Source organism: Theropithecus gelada, chromosome 7a (assembly GCF_003255815.1).
Source record: "Theropithecus gelada isolate Dixy chromosome 7a, Tgel_1.0, whole genome shotgun sequence".
Lineage (NCBI taxonomy): Eukaryota > Metazoa > Chordata > Mammalia > Primates > Cercopithecidae > Theropithecus > Theropithecus gelada.
In genome coordinates, this window is record NC_037674.1 from 823495 (window position 1) to 846268 (window position 22774).

Genomic DNA, 22774 nt, shown 5'->3' on the forward strand with positions numbered 1-22774 from the left:
CTGTGCAGCCTCTGGGCACAATGGCCTGCTCTCTGGATGGATGTAGGGTGTCCTACTCAGGCCCCCAGTCTTGTAAGGCAACTCATTCATAGTAAATCCTCATGTCTATAGTTTCCTCCCACTGGTTCTGGCTTCTGACAGATGCAGTGATAGGAATGGCTCTTTGGGAGGTGATCTGGGTTTCCTGCCCTCAGAGAGGCCCCTTTGACTGGGAGGACCTTTCCACTGCACAGCTGTGGAGCCCTCTGAACCCAGGGAGTGGCCAGGAGGGTATGTGGGTGGCAACGTAGGTGTAGTTCAGGCCTGAGATCTTTGCAGTCATGCGTCCCTCTGCACCTGCTGCTGATGCAGAGAGAAGGCAGTGCCGTCTCCTCGCCATCCGGAAACCTTTGTGCCCTGGCCTGGCTCGTGTAGATCGACAGAGTTCAGACATCTGAGCTTCTGCTATAGTTGGCGAGGCTTCTTGGGTCGTCCCCAGGGTTGGCTGTAACCAAACACCCTTAGAGTACCTGGTCCTCTCTGCACCCACTCGGGATCTGCTCCATGTTCAGGTGGGGAGTGGACAAAGAGACCAAAGAACATTCGTGGAAATGCATCAGGAGAGACGGGCGCGCCTGCCCGCGGCCGTAGACACAGCGTGAACACAGTGTGCAGTGCTTGGGCTCCCGCCGCCTGGCCAGCAGAGCTGCCTGCCTCCCCTGCCTCCTCGCCAGCCTCTGTCAGAGGCAAGAACACACCTCTGGCTGGTGTCACTGGCCAGGTCAACAGGACACTCTTCACTGGGGATTTTAACATGAATGGAACCTTGAAAAGGGTCAGAGACTGGCCAGCTCAACAGGACACTCTTCACTGGGGATTTTAACATGAATGGAACCTTGGAAAGGGTCAGAGAGCGGGCAGGTGCAGTCGCCACCTCCAGTGACATAAATGCAGGCTGCTGCCTCGGCGGAGAGAGCTGGCAGGAGCCTGGGCTGCGTGGGGCGTTTCAGCAGCCTTCGCCTGGTATTCCAGGGACGTGAGTCTCGAGACAACACAGAACCCGTCTCTTCTCCGACGGCGTCATCTCCCTGAGCGCGTCTTCAGTGTGGGGTTGTTCCTGCTGCGTTTGCGTCGTCAGCTATGGGCTGAGAGCGACAGGTGAACGCTGTTCATTTGTTCAGGATATTTCTCCTCCTATTTCTTTTCTTGGTGTGGAGATGTTTAACCAATACTTCCATACAGGGAAATCCCTTTCACACCCACCACCTCTTCCTTTCTCTTGCCCTCTTGGCGGGCAGGTGGCCTCTGTGGGCGGCGTTCTTAGGACTCCATCGCATGGTCCTAAAGACCGAGGTGGAACCGCTGAGAAACAGCATAATGCCTGAGAATTCCCTGACAGTCTTTCTCCATTTAAACCTTAACTTTTCAACCTCATTTGCTTGAAAAGGAAAAATCCTCAGGCAACTTTCAAGTTAAAAGGTTATTACTCTTGTCCTGAATGTTGAATTAAAAGGCTGGCAATTTATGCACATAAATCTGTGGGTTTCCTTTAACTGACTTGTTGGCACTCATCATTATCTGTGCTGTCACCCAGCCTCTGGGTGGAAGGCAGTTTCTCAGGCATCTCCTTTCCCCAGCTTTCTTTGCAATCTCGCCCCATCCCGCAGCCCTGCGGGAGGTATCAGGGCAGACATCCTGGGCTGTCACACCTGGCACAGGAGAGCACTCTTTCAGAGGGTGTGAAAGTCGAAAGCATTTCCCTTGAGCTTTAGCTTTACAATTTTTTTTAACTTAATCTCATTTTTGTTTTAACTCCTCCTATCCTGAAACATCCAGGAACATAATTACGTGGAGGATCAAACCCAGCCCAGCGATTGCAATTAGGTTTAATAACATGAGCAGTTGGCACTTTCAGCAGCTCAGGTTCTGCAGGAGGTAGATCTGGGCTCGAATCCGAACTCTGCCATTGTGCGAGCTAAGGAGGCACTAGAGTTAGAGAAACAGAAATGGGAGGAGCACAGATATGCCGTTTTCCCCCGTTCGCTTGGTGCTGAGCCTGGTACTGATGGGCTGTGTGGGTTGCAAGTCTGCCCCGGGCAGGTGCACAATGGATGTCCTCTGGGTGGTTGGGGAGCGATCTCAGAGGGGCACTGCTGGGCCCAGAAGTGAGGGTCTCTCACCTTCCAAGGCCCACAGACCAGCCACTGCACTGCCAGACTCCAGCTCCATGGCACCCCACGAAATCCAAGTGACACATTTAAGGGACCAGTAGTGTGAGAGAAGCTCATTCACTGTGTCCCACCGACACAGTACAACAAATGACAAATTATGAGAACACTCAGAGATTTAAACACAGCACAAAAATTAGTTTCTGCAACTAAAACCTGTAATGTTTTCAACAAAAAATATGGAATAACGAATTGAAGAAGAGCAAGGTGTTAGGCCTAAGTTGCTGTGCTTGCCGCCAAGTGAGAGACGTGTGTGCAGGTACAGGACAAAAAGCGTAGAGAACCAGAGTCGTGAAAAAGGATGAGAGATTTGAAGGCGAGACCCAGGGGACCAGCGTGGCCATGGCAGCAGTTCCAGAATGGGGAGAAGGAATGCATCATATTGAAAAAGCACAGCCCTTTGCCCTCAGATGGGGCTTGGGCACTGGCAGAATCTCGCAGCACCAGGAACTTCTCACAGGGCAGGTCTCAGATGCTCAGACCCCTGAGTCAGAGCCTGCATTTGGACAAGGTGCCAGGCAGCCCACTCCACACATTGGCATTGAAGAAGTGCTGGTCTAGGCCAGGGCCGTCAGCAGGACCTGTGCCCCTATCAGCTATAAATAGCTCTCCCCTGCCTCACCGCGATCCGTCTCTCAACTCCCAGAATCGCGGTGAGGGTGCGGCCTTCCCCGTGCTTACCTGCGGCACCTGTGCACCCTCACCAGGGGACCGCAGTCCGTCTCTCAACTCCCAGAATCGCGGTGAGGGTGCGGCCTTCCCTGTGCTTACCTGCGGCAGCTGTGCACCCTCACCGGGGCACCACAATCCGTCTCAACTCTCAGAATCCTGGTGAGGGTGCGGCCTTCCCTGTGCTTACCCGCGGCACCTGTGCACCCTCACCAGGGGATCCACCCAGAACTGCTGCTGAGTGGCAGCTGTGTCAGGAGCCGACGGCAGCTCTGCCCTCCTCCCGCGGCTGCTGTGTGCTTGCCATGCGCCTGGGCCACCTCTGCCCCTGCCCAGGTAGTTGCAGCCTCAGGGGGCCTGTCCTTCCTGACCTGTCAGGTCAGCCCTGCCAGCCTCCCGCTGATGGTTAGTGCCTCCTGGGCCGGCTTCCCAGACTCCTGAGTCAGACCCGTTGCCTGGGCCAGAGGTCAGGCGGTGGGAACCATGTGCCTTCCGGCTGTCACATAGCGGAAAAGGAGCTTCAGATGTATTTTTAGATGACTTATGATGTTGTGGTATTTAAATTTAAAAGTAGACATTTAAAAGAATGATGGGATGCCTTTGTTTAAGGATGTTGATATAGACTACCTCCTTGGGGATTATTGTAAATTGGAATGGCAAATTTGACATACAAACTTAAAATGTCTGAGGAGCCCAGGCACGGTGGCTCACACCTGAAATCCTGGCACCCTGGGAGGCTGAGGCCAGTGGATCACCTGAGATCAAGAGTTTAGTACCAGCCTGGCTAACATGGTAAAACCCTGTCTCTACTAAAAATACAAAATTTCTCCGGGCATAGTGGCATGCACCTGTAATCCCAGCTACTCAGGAGGCTGAGGCAGGAGAATCGCTCAAACCCAGCGGGGAGGGGAGCGGAGGTTGCAGCAAGCTGAGATGGCGCCACTGCACTCCAGCCTGGGTGACAGAGCGAGACTCCATCTCAAAAAAAAAAAAAAAGTCTGAGGAGGTTTACATTTTTTTTTTTTTTTTTCTCAAAGTTCTTTGGCTCTGGGCGGGCAGCGTGTCCCCCTGTGTGGGCGCTGTGCACTGTGCGTGCCTCTTGTGCCCCGTCCGGCCTCCAGCACTGCCCCTCCTTCGAGGCTGATGCCCATGCTTTCTGTCTGTGAGGACATACAGCAACCACGTGGGCACTTCCCACGTGACGCTGTGACCACCCAGTGCGTCCTGCCTGCCTTCCCGGTGTGTGTCCCCGGGATGTCCCGCTCCCGGTGCCTTCACCCAGGACCACACGCCACTGTCCTCCCTGCATCATTTATCTTCACTCTCTGCTGATGATTGGCAGGAGGATGCAGGCTTGCTGCTGTGTATCCAGGCCTTCCCACCGCTCCCCTACGTCCTCTGTTTCCTGTAGCCAAACACATGGAAAGGGAGTCTGTCCTGCCACCTTCTCTTTGTTGGAACCTTTCTTCACTTTTTCTTGCCTTTACTGCAATTGAGCTTTTCTTCCATAATCCATGGAAATAGTTCTCTCCAAGGTCACTAAGGACCAGTGCCTGCCCTCAAGAGAGATCTCCTTGGAACCTGGCCAGTCAGCAACATGACATGTAGGCCACCCCTCAGAATCTTTCCCCGCCTGGCCCCTCAGGTACTCCTCCTCCCCTCATGGGACTCCTCCTCCTCACCTCCTTCCATGACCCTCTCCATCTTCCAAGCCCGGAATCTCTAGACTCACGGCGGCAGGGGTCTCATCCAAGCACATGCTCCAAGTGCCATCCACAGCAACCTCCCCTGGGCTCTCCCCAGAGCCTCGCCTTGGGTGTCCGGCTGCCTCTCCATTTCTTTCCTGGGGCATTGCAGGTGTCACAGGCTTAACGTGTCCTGAACTGAAATCCTGATTCCATCTTTCCCCACTCTTCCTTGCCCTCATAAATTGTGACTCCATTCTCTCAGTTGCTCAAGCCCCTGAGGCTGAGAGCCAGCTGACACCTCACCTTCTCTGACACCCTGTGGCCAGCTGCCCCTCAAAGGTTTTGAATCGGATCCATTCTTGCCATCTACACTCCTGTCCCCTGAGGCCCCGGCAAGGACCATATGCCCTCCTGCTGTCACACGGTGGAAAAGGAGCTTCAGATGTATTGTTCCCAAATACATCCCCAATTGTTCCAAATTGTTCCTTTTGTTTCCACTCTTCCCCTGCTCCTGAGAGCCTGTGGTCCACAGAGGCTCCCCGCTTTGGTACAGCCCAAAGTCTTGGCGGTGGCCTGCACCTCGCACAGGCCTGGCTGCTCTTCCTCCCTGACCTCACTTCTTAACTGCTCTTCTCTCTGCTGACTTGGCTGCAGCCATAGTGGCTCCTTGGATTTCAACCCAGCAATCCCACTGCTGAGTACAGACCCAAAGGAGATGGAATCATTCTACCAGAAAGACACGAGCCCTTGCATGTCCATCACTATGTTACTCACAATAGCAAAGACGTGGAATCAACCTAGACGCCCATCAGCGGTGGATCGAATAAAGAAAATGTGGTACATAAACAACATGGAATACCACACAGCCATAAAAAAAACAATGAGATCATGTTCCTTGCAGCAACGTGGATGGAGCTGGCGGTCATGATCCTAATGGAATTAACGCAGAAACAGAAAACCAAATACTGCACGTTCTCACTTGTAAGAGGGAGCTAAATAGTGGGTACATATGACACAAAGAAGGGAATAATAAACAGTGGGGTTTTCAGAAGGGAGGAGTGAGGGATGAGGACAAGGGCTGAAAAACTCCCAAGCAGGTACTGTGCTCACTGCTTGGGTGACAGGAACATTTGAAGTCCAAATCCCAGCATCACACAAGATGTCCGTGTAACAAACCTGCGCATGTGCTCCGCTGACTCTGAAATACATTGGTAATAAAGGCTTTTGCTCGTTCTGTGCTTTGTGTCTGAGACTCTCTTCACACGGATCATCAGAGCTTGGTCTTGCTCCTTCATCTGTGACTGAGTTTTGCAAAACTGCTCCTTCCCAGTGCTAAACGGACAACCTCGCCCTCCCCGTCTCCCCTTTCGCTTTATTTTTTCCCCGTAACACTTAATGCCACTAAGCATGCTGTGGATTTTACTTATTCATTATTCTTTTGAGCTGCTTAGTTGCGCAACGTTTGCTTTTAAATAAAATTATACATTCGTACAGATTAAAGTGCTAAATCAGCCTGGAATTCCTGTTTAAAAAATAGCACCTTTATAACTTTCATCACCATTTCTTTTTCTCACAGAAAACCTTTTTTATCATTTGCCACTTATTTTATTTATTTTATTTTATTTTATTTATTTTATTATTTTATTTTATATTTTATTTTATTTTATATTTTATTTTATTTTATTATTTTATTTTATAGTTTAGTTTAGTTTAGTTTAGTTTTGTTTCCTGAGTGCTGCTGTCTGCCATCTTTTCTCCCAAGCTCTGGGGTCTTTCCGTGGATCTCATGTTTGTAGAGGAAATGGCTCCTTTCTGTTCCTTTCTTCCTGTAAGAATGTTGGTATCGACTACATCCCAATTTCATCAGGAACATTGATCTGTGGTTTTCTTTTCTTGTAGTGGCTTTGTCTGACTTAGTATCAGGGTAATGCTGGCCTCATGGAATGAGTTAGGAAGTGTTCCCTCTTCTTCATTTTTTGGAACAATTTTTGAAAGATGGGTGTTAATTTTTCTTTAAATGTTTGGTGGAATGCACCAGCGAAGCCATCTGGTCCAAGACTTTTCTTTGTTGGGAATTTTTTGGTTACTGATTCAATCTCCTTACTAGTTATAGATCTAATCAAATACTCTGTTTTTTCATGAGTCAGTTTTGATAGATTGTGTATTTCTAGAAATGTGTTTGTTTCATTTAGTTTACACAATTTGTTGGCATGTAATTGTTTATGGTATTCTCTTACAATCCTTTTTATTTCTGTCAGATTGGTAATAATGTTTCCACTTCAATTTTTGGTTTTAATCATTTGTATTTTATCTCTTTTTCTTAGTCAATCTAGATAAAACTTTGACAATATTGTCGATCCTTTCAAGGAGTCAACTTCTGGTTTTGTTTACTTTCTCTATTTTTTCTATTCTTTATCTTATTTATCTCTCCTCTAATCTATCTCGTTTCCCTTGTTCTCCTAGCTTTAGGTTTAGTTTGCTTGCCTTTTTGTAGTTTCTTAAGGTGTGAAGTTAGGTTATTTATTTGAGATAGTTCTTCTTTTATAATACATACATTTACAGCTATAAATTTTCCTATTAGCACTGCTTTCGTTGAATCTCACGAGTTTTAGTATGTTGAGTTTTCATTTCTCTTTGTCTTAGGTGTTTTCTAATTTTCCTTGTAATTTCTTCTTTAACTCATTGGTTGTTTAATATTTGTACATTTTCTCTTTTTCCTTCTGTTACTGATTTCGAGTTTCATTCTATTGTAATTAGAAAATATACTATGTATTATTTTAATCTTTTAAAATTTATTAAGAATTATTTTGTGGTCTTGAGGAATATTTTATGTCTGTACTTTTTATAGTAGAAATATCTATTTCTCCTTCAATAGTGCCAATTTTTATTTCATATATTTCCAGATTCTGTTTTTAGGTGTGTAAATATTTATAATTGTTATATCTTCCTTCTATATTGAGTCATTTATAAATACATGTTATTTGTCTTTTGTAACCTGTTTTTGTTTACATTCTATTTTGTCTGACAATAATGTACCCACCTCAGTTCTATTTTGGTTACTGGTTACTATTTACATGTAAAATATTTTTCTTACTTTTAACTTATTTGCGTCCTTGTATCTAAAGACAGTCACTTGTGTATAGATGTATCCTGTTTCTTATCCAATCTGCCAATCTGTGTTTTTTTTTTCTTTTGTGGGAGGCAGTCTCACTCTATCTTTCAGGCTGGAGTGCAGTGGCACAATCTTGGCTCACCGCAACCTCCGCCTCCTGGTCCAGCGATTCTCCTGCCTCAGCCTTCCGAGTAGCTGGGATTACAGGTGCTCGCCACCACACCTGGCTAATTTTTGTATTTTTAGTAGAGATGAGCTTTCACCATGTTGGCCAGGCTGGTCTCGAACTCCTGACCTCAGGTGAACAGGAGAGTTTAATCCATTTACAATTAATGTAATTTCTGATAAAGAAGGAATTACTCTGCCATTTTTTTTCTTTTCTGTATATCTTATATTTTTTGTTTATTGGTTTCTCCATTACTGCCTTTTTTTTGTATTTAGTTGATTTTTTTTTGTACTGTACAATTTTGATTACCTTGTTTTAATTTTCTGTATGTTTTAATAGTTATTTTCTTAGTGGTTACCTTGGAAATTTCAGTTAACATCCTAAATGTGTAACAACCTATCATGAATAATACCAGTTTAGTTTCAATAGCATACAGACTATTTAGTCCTTATTTCCTTTACAATTCAGTCCTTCCTCCCTTCATAGATTACATCTTTGTTAGCTGAATGCCTAGTAAATATTTTTCCTGTCTCTTTCTCTCCATCTTCTCTTTCTGGAAATCCTATAATGCATATATTGGTAGATTTGATGATGTCCCCCAGGTCCTTTGGGCTCTGTTTATTTTTTTTCTTTTACTTTCTGCTCCTCAGACCTAATAATTTCTTTTTTGACATTTTAAATTTTATTTACTTTTCAAATTGTGGTAAAACACATGTGACATAAAATTCACCATCATAACCATTTTTAAGTGTACAGTTTAGTAGCATTAAGTACATTTACATTATTGTACAACTATCACCACTATTCATTTCCAGAGCTCTTTTCCTTGCAAAACTAAAGCCCTGTACCCATTAAAAATAATTCCCCATTCCTTCCTCCCCCAAGGCCTTGGCAACCACCATCTTACTTTCTGTCTCTTATGAATTTAAATATTCTAGATAAGCCCTGATAATTTCAAATGTCATGTCTTCAAGTTCACTGATCCTTTCTTTGGCTTCCTAAATTCTGCTGTTGAAGCCTTGTAGTGAGGTTTTCATTCAAGTTATTATACTTTCAGGTCCAGAATTTCTATTTGATTCCTCTTTATAATTTCTACCTCTTTAGTGATATTTAAATTCTGTCTGTACATAATTTTCTTGATTTCCTTTAACTCTTTGCCCGTGGTTTCCTGTAGTTATTGAACTTCTTTAAGACAGCTGAATTAACATCTTTGACTAATAATTCTAATGCCTAGACTTCTTCCAGGATGATTTCTGTCATTTTTTTTTCTGTGAATGGACCACACTTTCCTATTTGTTTGTATGTTGTGTAATCTTCTTTGTTGAGAGCTGGACATTTTGAGTATTATATTGTGGTAATGCTAGAAATCGAATTCTCCCATTCCTCAGATGTTGCTGAGTCTTTCTCGTTGAGTGCTGGAGTCATCCATTTGTGACTTTTCCAAACGTTTTTGAAAAGTATATGGTCATTGAAGTTTTTCTCCTATTATCTCTACAGGTAACTAGTAGACTGACAAAGATTTCCTTAAATTTCTGGCTCCCCAAAAATGTGTGTGTGTGTGTTAGGGGTGTGTGTGTTAGGGGTGTGTGTGTACAGAAATAATTACTGCCACTTTAAATTTCCTGGAAGCTGCTTCATCACTTGGAGGTTGAAACAATGGCCAGCCTCTGTACTGGCCCCTCAGTGATCAAAACAGTGGCCAGCAGTCAACATACACAACCTCAGCTTTTGGAGGACAAGGTCGTTATTGCCTGCTCTGATATCGGCAAGTCACATCCTAAACAGGAGCTGCCATCCCCACAGCTTCCTACCACAGGGTGAGAGATGGGGAATGATAACCACTAAAAAAAAAGCCAAAATTCACCACAACCCTTTTTATCAGTCTTTCCCCTGGTTGCCGAAAGTGTTTGACTACACTCCAGACTTCCAAAATAGTTACTGTTTTGAATTGAATTGTCTCCCCAAAACATACTGAGGTCCTCACCCCAGGTACTTTGGAATGTAACCTTATATGAACATAGGGCCTTTACAGAGGTAATCAAGTTTAAATGGGGTCACTAGGGTGAGAGCCCTAATCCAATATGACTGATATCCTTACGAAAAGGGGAAGTTTTGGCACAGACACACACAGGCACGGGGAAGGCTCCCTTGTGGCCAGAGCGAGGCTCCCACAAGCCAAGGATGGCCAGGATGGCCGCAGACACCAGAGGGGCAAGGAAAGACCCCCCCAGAGCCATCAGAGAGCACGGGCAGGCCGACACCTGGCTTCAGACTCTTGCCTGTACGGCGATGAAGTCCTGTTGTTTTCAGTACGCAGCTCGTGGGGCTTTGTGACAGCAGCCACAGGGAGCTCACACGGTAGCTTCGGACAGTTCCTGCCAGTCCAGTCATCCTTTAGGCAGAGGTGGATTCGGGGAGCTTCCTGCCCTGCCATCTTCTGTGCCGTCATTCATTAGTTTTAAATTTTTCTCTCTCTGCCACTGTAAAGCAAGCTCTACGAGGGCAGGGACTTTTGTGTCCTATATTCATTGTTCTATCACTTGTATCTAGAGCAGAACCAGACACAAAGTAGAATATTCATGAAGAATTATTGACTGAATTAAGAGTAAATGAGCATAGACGAGATAACATGGTCCCACCCAGTGGAGGAGGAGGTGTCGAATGCAGTGATGGAGGTGAGCTCTGGGTGTAGCCACGCGGTGGAGGAGGAAGTGTTGAATGCAGTGATGGAGGTGAGCTCTCGGCGTAGCCACGTGGTGGAGGAGGTGTTGAATGCAGTGATGGAGATGAGCTCTGGGCGTAGCCACGCGGTGGAGGAGGAGGTGTCGAATGCAGTGATGGAGATGAGCTCTGGGCGTAGCCACCCAGTGGAGGAGGAGGTGTCGAATGCAGTGATGGAGATAAGCTCTGGGCGTAGCCACGCGGTGGAGGAGGAGGTGTCGAATGCAGTGATGGAGATGAGCTCTCGGCGTAGCCACCCAGTGGAGGAGGAGGTGTCGAATGCAGTGATGGAGATGAGCTCTGGGCGTAGCCACGTGGTGGAGGAGGAAGTGTTGAATGCAGTGATGGAGGTGAGCTCTGGGCGTAGCCACCCAGTGGAGGAGGAAGTGTCGAATGCGGTGATGGAGGTGAGCTCTGGGCGTAGCCACGTGGTGGAGGAGGAAGTGTTGAATGCAGTGATGGAGGTGAGCTCTGGGCGTAGCCACCCGGTGGAGGAGGAGGTGTCGAATGCAGTGATGGAGGTGAGCTCTGGGCGTAGCCACGCGGTGGAGGAGGAAGTGTTGAATGCAGTGATGGAGGTGAGCTCTGGGCGTAGTGTGTTATAAAACAGCAGCCACACTGGAGAACTCAGGGAGATTTCTCAAAGGAGAGATGCCCAAGCCTCTTACGGGCTGAGCGGGAGGCTACGTGAGGGCAAGAGTGGCCACGTGCCTAGGTGGAGACGTGGGCGTGGGCACAGAAGTGGCAGGCAGCGCTCAGGTCGAGGCCTGTGGAGACTGGAGTATGTGAGGCAGAGGACAGCCTGGCGAGGGAGGGCTTGCGTCAGATTGAAGAGTATGGAGTCAGGTCGGTTGCATGGGCAGACTTCAAAGACGGAAAGGTCATGGCTGGCTGCATGGAGGACAGAATTAAAGGGGCAAATGGTACATTTACGTTGTGGGAAGTGGAGCTTGAACAAGGCAGAGCTTGGGAGGGCAGACGACAGAGCTGTGGGCAGATCCTTGGACTCTGGAGTTTAGGGAGCTGGTTCTTATCAGAATTGCAAATTCCAGAGAGGGCTTGATTTGAAAACAATGTCATAGCATATTTTTTGAAGCAATCAGCCTGTAACAGAATCTGGCACTTGTAAGTATGCAGTTTGGAACCTGGGGTAGGTTTTCTCTGGCTTTGGACAATGGATGTCATAGCACAGGGCACTTGCTGGAATTTCTGCATCACTAAGCTTGAAGACATCGCCTCCTCCCTTGAGACTGCAGTGCCCCAGCAAGGGCCCAGGGTCCTGTGCTTAGTTGTTCTGACTCTGTCTCCTTGTTGCGGGTGGCGTGTGCAGTCCTGTAGGGTAGAGGCTGGCTCTGCACCACCAGCATGGTGCTCAGCGCCTACGGGGCCCTGTGGCCTCACAGTGACGTGTGTGTGTGCTAGCTGTGCTCACTGATGACTGGCTGTGGTGAGAAGTTTCACTTCGCTCCCTCCTCCAAAGAACAAAGACATCAAGTGTGAAGGAGCCTCTATGATAATCGCGTTTATCATAAGACAACAAAAGCCAAGCTTGAAAAGTGCCTCAGGGACTGCGCAGGAGCACCCCGCTGCCAGGAGTTTCTGATTCTGCATCAGATCGATAGATGCAGAATCAGATGCTTTCCCTAGCGTGTTACTTATTTCTCTTCCAGTGTCTATTTGACGCTACTGACAATGAGAAATTGAGCTGTTCAACACGCACCTTGTGACCCAGCAAATGTGAAGGGTTCCTTTCTAGGCCTTGCAAGGCAACTCTCGAGAACCAGACCCAGGGCTGGTGGAGACACGTGCGTAGCAGGCATGTGGGTCAGCGGCCTGGCTGCAGCTTCCTAGTCCGGCCTCCGCTGGGGCTGGGGGGACCCTGCTCCACGTGTCCTCGCCATGGGGACTCCCCTGGGCAGTGGCCGTGCCTAGGCTCCATCTTCCATTGTGGCCGAGAGCCTGGCCTTCCAGAGGAGCATGCAGAAACACAAGATCTTCTGTCCAACCCACCCACATTCCATCGGTCAAAGGAAGCCACTAGGCAAGCCCAGAATCTGGGGTGGGGCGGAGGACCCCCCTGCCCCAGCAGGACGCTGCGGAGCGCACACGTGAAATCCTGCTGCAGCGATCAGGAGCTGAGGGTGAACGGATCTTCCCAAGTGAGCCCTGAGGCGCCCCTTTCAGGACATCGGGGGACGGAGCACCCAGCAGAGGGCGGCTCTCTTGCCCCTTAATTGAATAATACTGCACGTCACTCACATCTCCACACTGGGGTCCACTTTCCGTTTGTGTGTTTGTGTAACGTTCTCCAGATCGGCCACCATTGGCGCTCTCCTCCGCCTGCTGCTCTTTAGAGAGGTTGACGTAAGCAACTGCCCGAGGCAGCGGGCCCAGGGGTCTCTCCTTCACACCCTGTGGGCTCCCTGAGGCGTCTGGTGGGAACATCCCGGCCGTTCCGTTCTCCGGAGTCTCCCGGAGGCAGGCTCAACGGCTGTGTCCTTCCCGGCTCCTTCTAGCAATAAGCCACAAGGGGGCAGCTCTCTGAACACAGGTTTCTTACAGAAATTTCACAGCCGCTGCGTTTCACTGATTACAATAATGCAAAGTATATCAACGTCAGAAAGCTGCACCAGAGGCTGGCACGGCTGACTAGAGAACGGTGCTTCCTGGCTGTAGAACCTGGTACCTGTCATCATGCTGCGAATGACTAGCAGGCTCAGGGTGCCTGGCAGGGGGCAGCCGCGAGAAGTCGCTTAGCACAGGGGACCCAGTGTGCAGTAGGGTCAGGGAACTGAGTGTGAGTTCCGGCTGGGTTGCTTTTGAGGTCTGTGCTCCTGTGCCTCTCTGCATCCTGGTCTCCTCGTCTGTCAAGGGAAGGAGTAACAGCACACTTGAGGGATGTTTGAGGATTCAAGATGACGTGTGCATAGTTAGCACAGCACTTGCAGGGTTCTATGAGCTCTGCTTTGATGGGTGCGTTCTCAGGCACTGTGTTAGGCTCTATGTGCCTTTACCCCCTGTAAGAGCCACAGCAGCTGGTGGAGCTCAGGACCAGGAGGACCAGTTGGTGGCAGCTGGTATCAAAGACATACAGATGAGTTTAAACTCAAGTTACTGTGGATTCCAAAGTTTGCTTTGGTTTCTTTCCATAAATCCTATGCTCCTTAGAGTTTGAAAGGTGAGAAAGCATTTGGATTTTCTAAATTGGTCACAGTATGGCAGCTTCTCTGAGCTTCCATGGGACGTGGCATCAATGTCCTTTTCCTCCACAGATTCCCGTGCTCCTGAACCTGAGCCGTGACCCTGAGGTCGGCCTGCCCGCGCCACCGCTCATGTATGCCCTGGCCTTCGGTGCCTGCCTGGGAGGTAAGGGGCTGCTGACCGCGTGGGTGGGGGGAGGGGTATGCGCCCACACTTCCGTCCAGCCCAAAGCAACAGTTAGTGTGTGTCAAATTAAAAGCAAATGAAGGAGAGTCCGGATGGTTTCCTGAGTGGACACACATGTTCAGCTTTGACAGAGCAATTCCAGGGCAACTCCGTTCCTTCCCATTCTTTGCAGAGCTGCCCCCGACTTCCCGGGCCCGTGGCCTGGGGATGCCTGGGTCTGACGCCTCACAGCTGGTATGTTCCCGCCCCGTGCCCCTGTGGGCCGTGCTTAGGTTTAGAAACAGATTTTGACTCAGAAGCCATCCTCAGTTGCGGTTCTGTTTCTCTCTTAGTCCCTCCGTAAGCAGTGGAGGGATAAGTGGGTCAGCTAGAAGTGGAGACTCTAACCCATAAGCGTGGGAAGAAAGAGTAAAGGTTTTTTTGGGGCTGGGCATTGGACGTTGGAGACAGTGAGAAGTGGAGAGACTCTAACCCATAAGCGTGGGAAGAAGGATTAAAGGTTTTTTTGGGGGTGGGCATTATACTTTGGAGACAGCGAGAAGTGGATTAGAGAGAGTGTTGGGAGAGACTGACCTCTGGTGACCAGACACAGGGTTGTGGATGCAGTTGCCGTGGAGAGAACTGCGGGGGAGTCCTTCTCACATCTGAGAAGCCTGATCACCTTTGGGAACACAAGGGGATTGTGAAGAATCTTAGATCAACACATCAGATACACTTTAAGTTTTTATTCTTATATCCAGGTATGCTTAGATAATCCAGCCTTCTTTGTTCTCTGATTGATTTCTGACTATTAAATCAATGCCTGTCTGGTTAGTTTATCTCCTTGGCTGAAAAGAGGGATTAATGTCATCCAGTGAAGTTTCTGTAATGTCCGTGAACAACTAATTCATCTAAGTCAGTGACTGATGCCTCAAGTTCTTCCGAGAGTGTAGAACTGTTAAAATTGCCCCCATCCAAGAACCAGTCCCAGGAAGGCAGTGCAGAGCTACATTTCACATCAACAATTAGGAGCAGGATCCGAGGACAGCTGGAAACGCATCCACTGTGAGGATTCTGTTCGTTTGAACTTGCTGAGTCTCTGCTATACCCTGACGTTGTGCCAGACAGTGAATTCACGCCCCTGCTGTCGAGCGGGGAAGATGGCCACCTAAACTAAGGTTACAGCATAGGCCGACACGTCCTGTAACGCAGGTGTGCCCTGAGCGCACGGGGCCCCGAGGAGAGACTGGAGATGTCGGAGGAGGTTCTGCAGGCAGGGAAGTTTAAAGCCAGGTCGTGCAGAGTGAGAGGCCTTGTGAGCTAGTCTGGATTTCCCCAAAACATGAAGGATCAATGTGGAGGAGATTTCTCTAGGAGAGGCATCAGTGTGTGCCGTTTATAGGCCAATTCCTAAAATGGGATTAGACACTTATTAACTGAGCACACTTTGGAAGCAGGGAGGCAGTGAATAATGAGTGTGTTCAGTCTTAGGAGCATTTTAATCTAGTAGCTCTGGAGATTGAAAGGCACCTGTTTCTGGCACGACAGGAGTGCAGTTGTGTTGGGCGTTAACTCTACACTTACTCCCTCGGGGCCCTTTCTCATTGACTCAAGGTTGGGCATTTTACAGAAATTATGGTAAAATATCTGTAACCTAAAATTTAACGTCTTAACTGTGTGTAAGTGCACAGTTCGGTGGCATTAGGGACATTCACAGTGTTGTGCCACTGTCCATCTGCAGAGGTCTTTTCACCAGTCCAGGCTGAAGCTCTGTCCCCATGAAACAGCAGCTTTCCACTCTCTAGGGTTGGCATTGTGAAGAACACTTTAAATAGAAGTTTTCGCTTGGTTTTAGAAATGTCATTTGCTCTATAAATTGGAGGTGATTCACTGGATACTTTGAAACAACTTCCTTCCTTCCTTCCTTTCCTTTCTTCCTTCCTTTCCTTTCTTTCCCTTCTTTCCCTTCTTCTGGTCTGACCCCAGTACTTTTTGGTTGCTCTTTTCATGAAGAGCTAAGAACAATTCAAATAACCCTTCAGAAAAACCTGCCTTCGCCTGAGTTTCCTGGAAAGCAGAGGTGGAGGCAAGTTCATGTGCTAAGGCGTTACTGGCAGGTGCAATCCTAAGGTAGAAAACCTGTGGGGAGGAGGCGAAGTGAGCATGAAGAGTGAAGAGCTCTTCCCTGCCATGGTTATCTAGAGGCTGTGGGCAATCCAGGTAGCATGTGACTATTTTCTTAACAACCCAGGCAGCCCGTGGCTGTGTTCATACCGATCCAGGCAGCCCGTGGCTATGTTCAAACCCTAAGGCTGCTGCTTTCCTTGGGTTACATCCAGGTCTGGAAGGACCGGTGGCTCTTCAGCTCGCCAAAGGGAATGTCCATGCATAGAGTTCTGTCAGGTGGAAAATCTCTGAGAGTGTGGCCTGTTGAGTGGAATGTATACTGCAGGCACAGGAGTTACCCTTGAGATTTGGTTCTTTGTGTGCAACGTTCGTCACAAACAGAGCTAGGCGTGGTTTTGAAAATGCCCTTGTTCTGCCTCTGGATCTATGTGTCATCTTCCCACGCGGGACGGCCTGGGCGTGCCAGGACAGGCAGGGCTGTTCATGTGCAGGCCAACCCCCCTGTGCTTCACTGTCTGTGGAAACTGGGAGGGAGGCTTGAGCTGGGGAAGTGACACCTGGGGCCTTGTTCTCCCCACCACATGGAGCCCATACCATGTGGAATACCCTTAAAACTCTGCTGGCATCTTGTTTAATGACTGCAACATCGTTGGCATCTGAATAGTAGGCTCACATTCTTAATCCCGTGTGAACCGCACAACCAGCCCAGGAGATGCCAGGAAAGGTGGTGACGGTCCTCATCAACACAGAGGAAGCAAAGCAGACTCCCTGCTTCTCTGCCCCGCCCATGGCAGGGAGGGATGGGCAGCTGGGTTTCCGGCCCAGGGACTGGCATAGGGATGGGCAGACCAAAGCCATGTGGAGTCCAGGTGACGTGAGGGAGTGTCTTCTGTGGGAGAGGGAGGAGCTTCTGATAATGATTTTCCTGGCCCTGAGACCAAACCTCAGGAGACATAGGGGTCCCACTCCCTCCTCTGGCCACGGTCATGTCTGGATGCATGGTGAGGAGATGCCTGCAGCATCTGCAGCTCGAGTGTGGGCTGGCTCTGAGTGTTGCTGGCTGGCGGCAGAGCACACGGGTGCAGGGAGAAGGTCCTGACCGTGCCACAGAGCTCGGCTGCCTCTGGATTTGTGCCACCTGGGACTGCCTGTCACCAGGAGGTAAATGTTCCCTACGGCTAACACCGGCTGGTTTTGCATCTTCCTTTCCCTACTAACACAAACACCTCAGTTAATATAACAGAAATGGTGGGGGATTTGCTCAGTTTACAGGGCTTAGAAGGTTTGAGACTTCAATTGAGGTCTTCTGAATTTAAATCTAGCATTCCTTCTGTTGCGTTGGTGGACACACTCTATTTCCAATATGTCTGTGCAGGACCTACCAGAGCTGACCCATAACCTCCAGGCCTCTCTCCGGGGCCTCCTCTCTGGGGCCTCCTCTCCGAGGCCTCCTCTCTGCTTTGGTACTAGCCTTGCTTGTCTCATTTTGCTGACCAGTAAGACAGGAGGGGCCTATGTGGGAGCCTTTGCCATAGCCTTTGCCTTCATCATCAAAACGTGTTGGTGCCAGTTCTCCTCCCTGCCCTCCTGCCTTAGATGTGGCTGGGAAGCCATCCTGTGAGGGGAGGGAGAAGCTGAGAACAGTGGAGACCTGCCTGACAGTAGCAGGCCTAGCACCGGCTCCCCGCCCTCTGCCTCCAGCCTCCTTCTTACTGGGGAGGAGGTGGTCGCCCATGCGTCTAAGTGTCTAAGTTCATTGGGTTTCTGTTGCCTGTAAAGCTTTCTTTAAAGAAACAGAGCTCCCTGTGACTTAATGAGTTGATGTCCTGCCTCCCAGGCTGTGAGTCTGTGAGAAGGCCAAGGACTTCTGCAGGGGGATAGCTGAGAAGCAGGGCCCTCGGGGCGGGAGGCCAGGCGATTCGGACACATCTGGGTGCAGGAGGGCCTCTGGGGGAGAGCAGCCCCACGGTGTCACCCACATGACACTCCTGAGAAGGTGGGTGGATGTCTGATGTCTAAAGGCTGAGCGGTCACCCCCATCACATAAGCCAGCCCTGCCCTTGCCTGTCCTCAGCTGCATCTCCCCTTCCAAGGAAAGAGCTGGGTCCACAGGGCTCACCCACTTGCCCCCCATCCTCACCCAACCTTCCTCATGCAGGCCCCAGACGGTATGCAGCCCCTCCTGCAGATCCTTCAGCATCGTTTCCTGCCCCCCATTCCTTTCCCTGAGTCCAGAGTGCTCAGGACCAAAACAGCCTCCTGAGCGGCTTACCTTGGCAACCTGCAAAAGGAAAAGGAAAGATCCTTCTGTGTCCGGGGACGCGGGTCCCTCGCAGATCAGGAGTCCACACGCACAGCAGACAGGATGAGATGCTCTCCATCCGGGCAGGGCCTGCCTGCAGTGCTATCATTTTAATTGGAAAACGGGCATTTTTTCAATACTGTTCCTTAACAGGAGAGAAAACAAGTGGACTCTTGCAAGTTGCTGAATGTGAACTTGGACCGTGGGTTGGGCTCTGCTCGTGACGTCCTGGAGTTAGCAGGCTTTAGGGTGCAGGCTGATGCTGTCCTGGTAGCCAGGTGCGTTCATGGGGGCCGAGCAGGGCAGGTCCGAGCAGGGCTGGGCCTCGCAGGGCAGGGCTGGCCGAGGAACATCGGCTTCTCTGTGGGAAGAGACTCGTCAGACAGTGAGAAGTGATGGCCACGTAAGATGGCTTGGCAAGGGTGTGGTCTCACTGAGCAGATCTCCTGGCCAGGGAAGGAGCGGGGTTGGCAGGCAGGATGATGGGATGGATGCATTGGTGCAGCCGTGCCCAGAGGGGGCTGTTTGGGTGAGCACTGCCCCGAAGACTTGCACTGGGCCCTTCAGACACTCCGTCTGGCTATCTAGGGAATGGCCTGGGGCAGCCTGAGCCTCACCCCTCACTGGTCCTCTGGAGCCAGAATGGTTCACGGTCAGGACTCACCACTTCCCGGCCCGACACCTGGGCACACTGCTCACCCTGTCTGTGCTGTGTCTTCATGGGGATGTGGGGCCTCCACCTGCTCTGTCATCCATGTTGTCCAGCCTCTGAAAGGTCACTCCCCCGCACTGACATGCTGTAGGCAGCTCCAGGGCAGTGTCGCACAGTTCACCCGTCCTCCATAGATGGGGAGAGAGATGGAGACAGAGGGCGATTCTTCCTTAAGAAGAATTGTGCACGGACGTCAGGACTCAGCTAAACTGGCTGAGCCTGAGTCACCGGCCTGTTCACGAATGCTGACCACAGTGACTGAGCCTGAATCACAGGCCTGTTCACGAACGCTGACCACGATGGCTGGGAGGGACGGAGGAGGCTCCTGGGCCTTCCCTGCCTGTGAGTGTGTGTGGGGGTTGGATCTGATGACCCGAGTGGCCGCCTTGGCTCTATTGCTCACCAGGCCGCGAGGACGGCACACGTGTGTGTGCACACTCATAAAAGCTTACCCAGAGAGGTGTTTTATGTCAAGGAGATGCCATTGGTGAAGATCTGAAGGAAAGGGATTCCACCTGCTTGTTTTCACCTGTCCTTTCATCCACTGAAAGAGTTTCCTAGTGTCTGGGCCTGCAGTCTGGAGGGAGGTGGTTCGTGTCTGAGACTGCATTCCTGAGGGACACACGTTCTCGGCTTTGGTTGTTGGCCCCGTTTGCATTTTTCTCTAAGAGACTCACAGGCCCACAGTGACTTGCCCATTCTCCTTAGCTTTCTTCCTCTTGTTACATACAACAGCCGTGGTTTTATCCATAAATGAATCGTGGTATTTGCAATCAGTGAGCTTATTTTCTGCTTGTGTGTTTCCAGATATTTACAAAGCAGTCACTTTGACTGTAAAATAATCATCAAATCAAAGCCTGTGAGATGATCTAAATATTACAAACCGAAGAGAACAGAAGCTGACCACCAGGATGAACTGGGATTTTGTTTTTAAATTTTGACTTTAGGTAACGGGACACTGATTGGCGCGTCGGCAAACGTGGTGTGTGCAGGAATTGCAGAGCAGCATGGATATGGGTTCTCCTTCATGGAATTTTTCAGGTACTTTTACATTCACTTTAAATTTCTGTTAAACTGTCTAGTTCCTAAGCTTACTTAATTAAAAAATAGCACATTCAACGCTAAGATAAGCATATTTTTAGCAATTAGAGAGACTGTGGTGTAGGAGAGATTAACTCAGAAAAGAACACATTAAAAATTTATTGCTGGTGGCTCACGCCTGTAATCCTAGCACTTCGGGAGGGCGAGGCGGGCAGATTGCCTGAGCTCAGGAGTTCGAGACCAGCCTGGGCAACGCGGTGAAACCCCAACATGGTGAAAATACAAAAAAAGTTAGCTGAGCATGGCAGTGTGCACCTGTAATCCCAGCTACTTGGGAGGCTGAGGCAGAAGAATTGCTTGCACTCGGGAGGCAGGGGTTCAGTGAGCTGAGGTCGCGCGACTGCACTCCAGCCCAGGTGACAGAGTGAGACTCTGTCTCAAGAAAAAAAAATTGCTGGGATTAGCTCCATAACACAAAGGATGGTTCAGACATTCTGGATGACTCAGCTTGAGTCAGGGGGCCAGGAAATGACTGTGGGCTTGCCAGGTATTTCAGGTGGCTGTCCTCTTGAAAATTCCAGTGGGAACTTGTGCCCTGACTGTCCACGAAGATGGTGCATGTCGAGTCTGACATCACCTGCTGGATTGCACAGTCCCTGCTAGCAAAGACCCTGTGATGTCGCGGACTGAAGCCAGGGTGGTGGAATGGGGGCAGCCTGGCAGTGGCTTCCCTCTCTTGTGTGGGCACCTCTCAGGACTGCGGAGAGATGAGGCCCTCGGTGGGGGTGTACAGCGGGTGCCCGCAGAGTAGAGCCTGCTCTAGGAGGAGCTGGGTCCACGCTGGGGCCCTGACTACCCGCACGTCTGTGTGTGAGTGGCACACTGCACATTGCAAACAGGTGAGGGGCAGAATGGAAGCTGGAAGCCCCTGTCAAATGGTGCTGTGAAAATGAACTTCCTTCGTTTGGTGTTGAGCGAGGTTTCTGTGGAGTTCTTTGTACATTCGACTGGGTGTATGCACAATGATGGTTCTCAGAACCAGCCTCGGGTAAAGATTTGGAACCTCAACTTTGGCTGAGTGGCAGAGAACCCTGTAGCCGGTGGAGGCAGTGATCCCTGCACCAGGCACTGCTGCCTGGGGCTGGCTTGGGAACAGAAGCCTGGCCATGGTGCCCAGTTGAGGACCCACACACAGCAGGCTCTTTGAACAGCAGCACACTGGCTTTTGCCAGACTTATGATATTGGCCATTTCCGTGGTTCGTAAGAAACTAGTACTATGTGGTAATTTTGCTGAGGCATCAATCTGAATGACACTCCTGGGTGACGTGGGTGTGAGCCACAGGGGACGCTGAGTGTGCATCTCCTGGGGGGACTCTGGGCATATCGCTGACCCTGTCGCTAAGGGACAGGGTTCAAAACTTAATGCCTGGCCCACTTCTTTCTGTCTGGACTCTCCTCTGCCTCTGCTGAGCATAAAAGAAATCATCCTGTCAGTTAAACAAGAATTATCTTAATGAGAGCAGCATTTATTATAGCAAATATGGCAGTGGCCTTTGCGAGGTGGCCTACCGCACACTGCCGTCTTCTCATCTTTGCCCTATGGTCAGTGAGGGTCAGACCCAGAGCACAGCCGAGAGAAGGGATCAGAGACAAGCGTGCTGAGTGGGCAGCAGGGGGAGGTTCAGTTCACCCTCTCTGCCAGCTCTGCCTCCTTCATTTGGGCCGGGCTCCTGACCTCTGCAGCCCTGGAAGGCCGTCGTGCTCACGTCCCCCATCTCCTCTCGTTTGGTTGGGCAAGCATACCACGTACGGGTCCCTCTGCTTCCTGGCAGGCCCATAGGCTGAATCTCAGACAGCGGGAAACCTCATGGCTTTTGCAGCACCAGTTGGTCTCACAGGTAGGCACGGGAGGCCTGGTACTAGTATTTTTTTAAAAAGAAGATTTTTAGGGCAACCGCAGTCTGATCTTTTCCCAAGTAGCACTTCGGAACAATAACCGGACATCTGCCCAACTGAAAGGGTTTGCGTCCACTCCACCCGGGACGCGTAAAGTGCCTGAGGTTCAGCTCCAGTGGGAGATGCAATGTGGGCACTGAACTTTTCACACAGGTCTTGCATTTGGTGTGCAGTGTGTGACACACGTGTGTGTGTGTGTGCGTGTGTGCAGTTACTGCGGTGAACGGCTAGTATGACAGGAAGTCGGTGGCCTCAGAAGGCTTGGGCAAGACTGCCAGTTGTCTCCCCGAAAGCTCATTAGCCCCAGCCTTGTGAGTCACATGCATCTTTTGGATGGAGAGTGTCTCTGTGGTGAGTGGTCAACAGAGATCCTTCCTGGTTCCAGTTCTTCCAGCTCTGACCATCCTTCTTGCCAGGTCCTTGCTGTGCAGAAATCAGAGCAGTTTTTGCCCAGGGAATGGTTATTTAATTGCGGTACGGACTTTATTTGCATGAATTGCTTAATTTGCAATTGCACATGCACTAATTCGACTTTTATCTATAACTCAAAGATTTATTTTCATAAAAGGGGACTTCTTGTGATACACAGTGCAGAATGTTTTAAAAAATGACCATTTCTCTCATGATGTAGATAAGTATTTAACAGAAAATGTGTCAACGAATAAAATATAAAAGTAACATTGTACTTTTATATTTATATGTACAT

At 49.6% G+C, this 22774-nt stretch overlaps 1 protein-coding gene across 1 annotated transcript in view; it reads left to right on the forward strand.

Annotated features, from left to right (window-relative positions):
- The window catches only part of OCA2 (OCA2 melanosomal transmembrane protein), a 352275-nt gene that overhangs the window by 237311 nt on the left and 92190 nt on the right, over positions 1–22774 (forward strand). Inside the window, exons 22-23 of the mRNA XM_025390396.1 lie at positions 13836–13929; positions 20018–20111. Of these exons, the coding sequence (XP_025246181.1) occupies positions 13836–13929; positions 20018–20111 (188 nt within the window). The remainder of the gene's footprint in view (positions 1–13835; positions 13930–20017; positions 20112–22774) is intronic.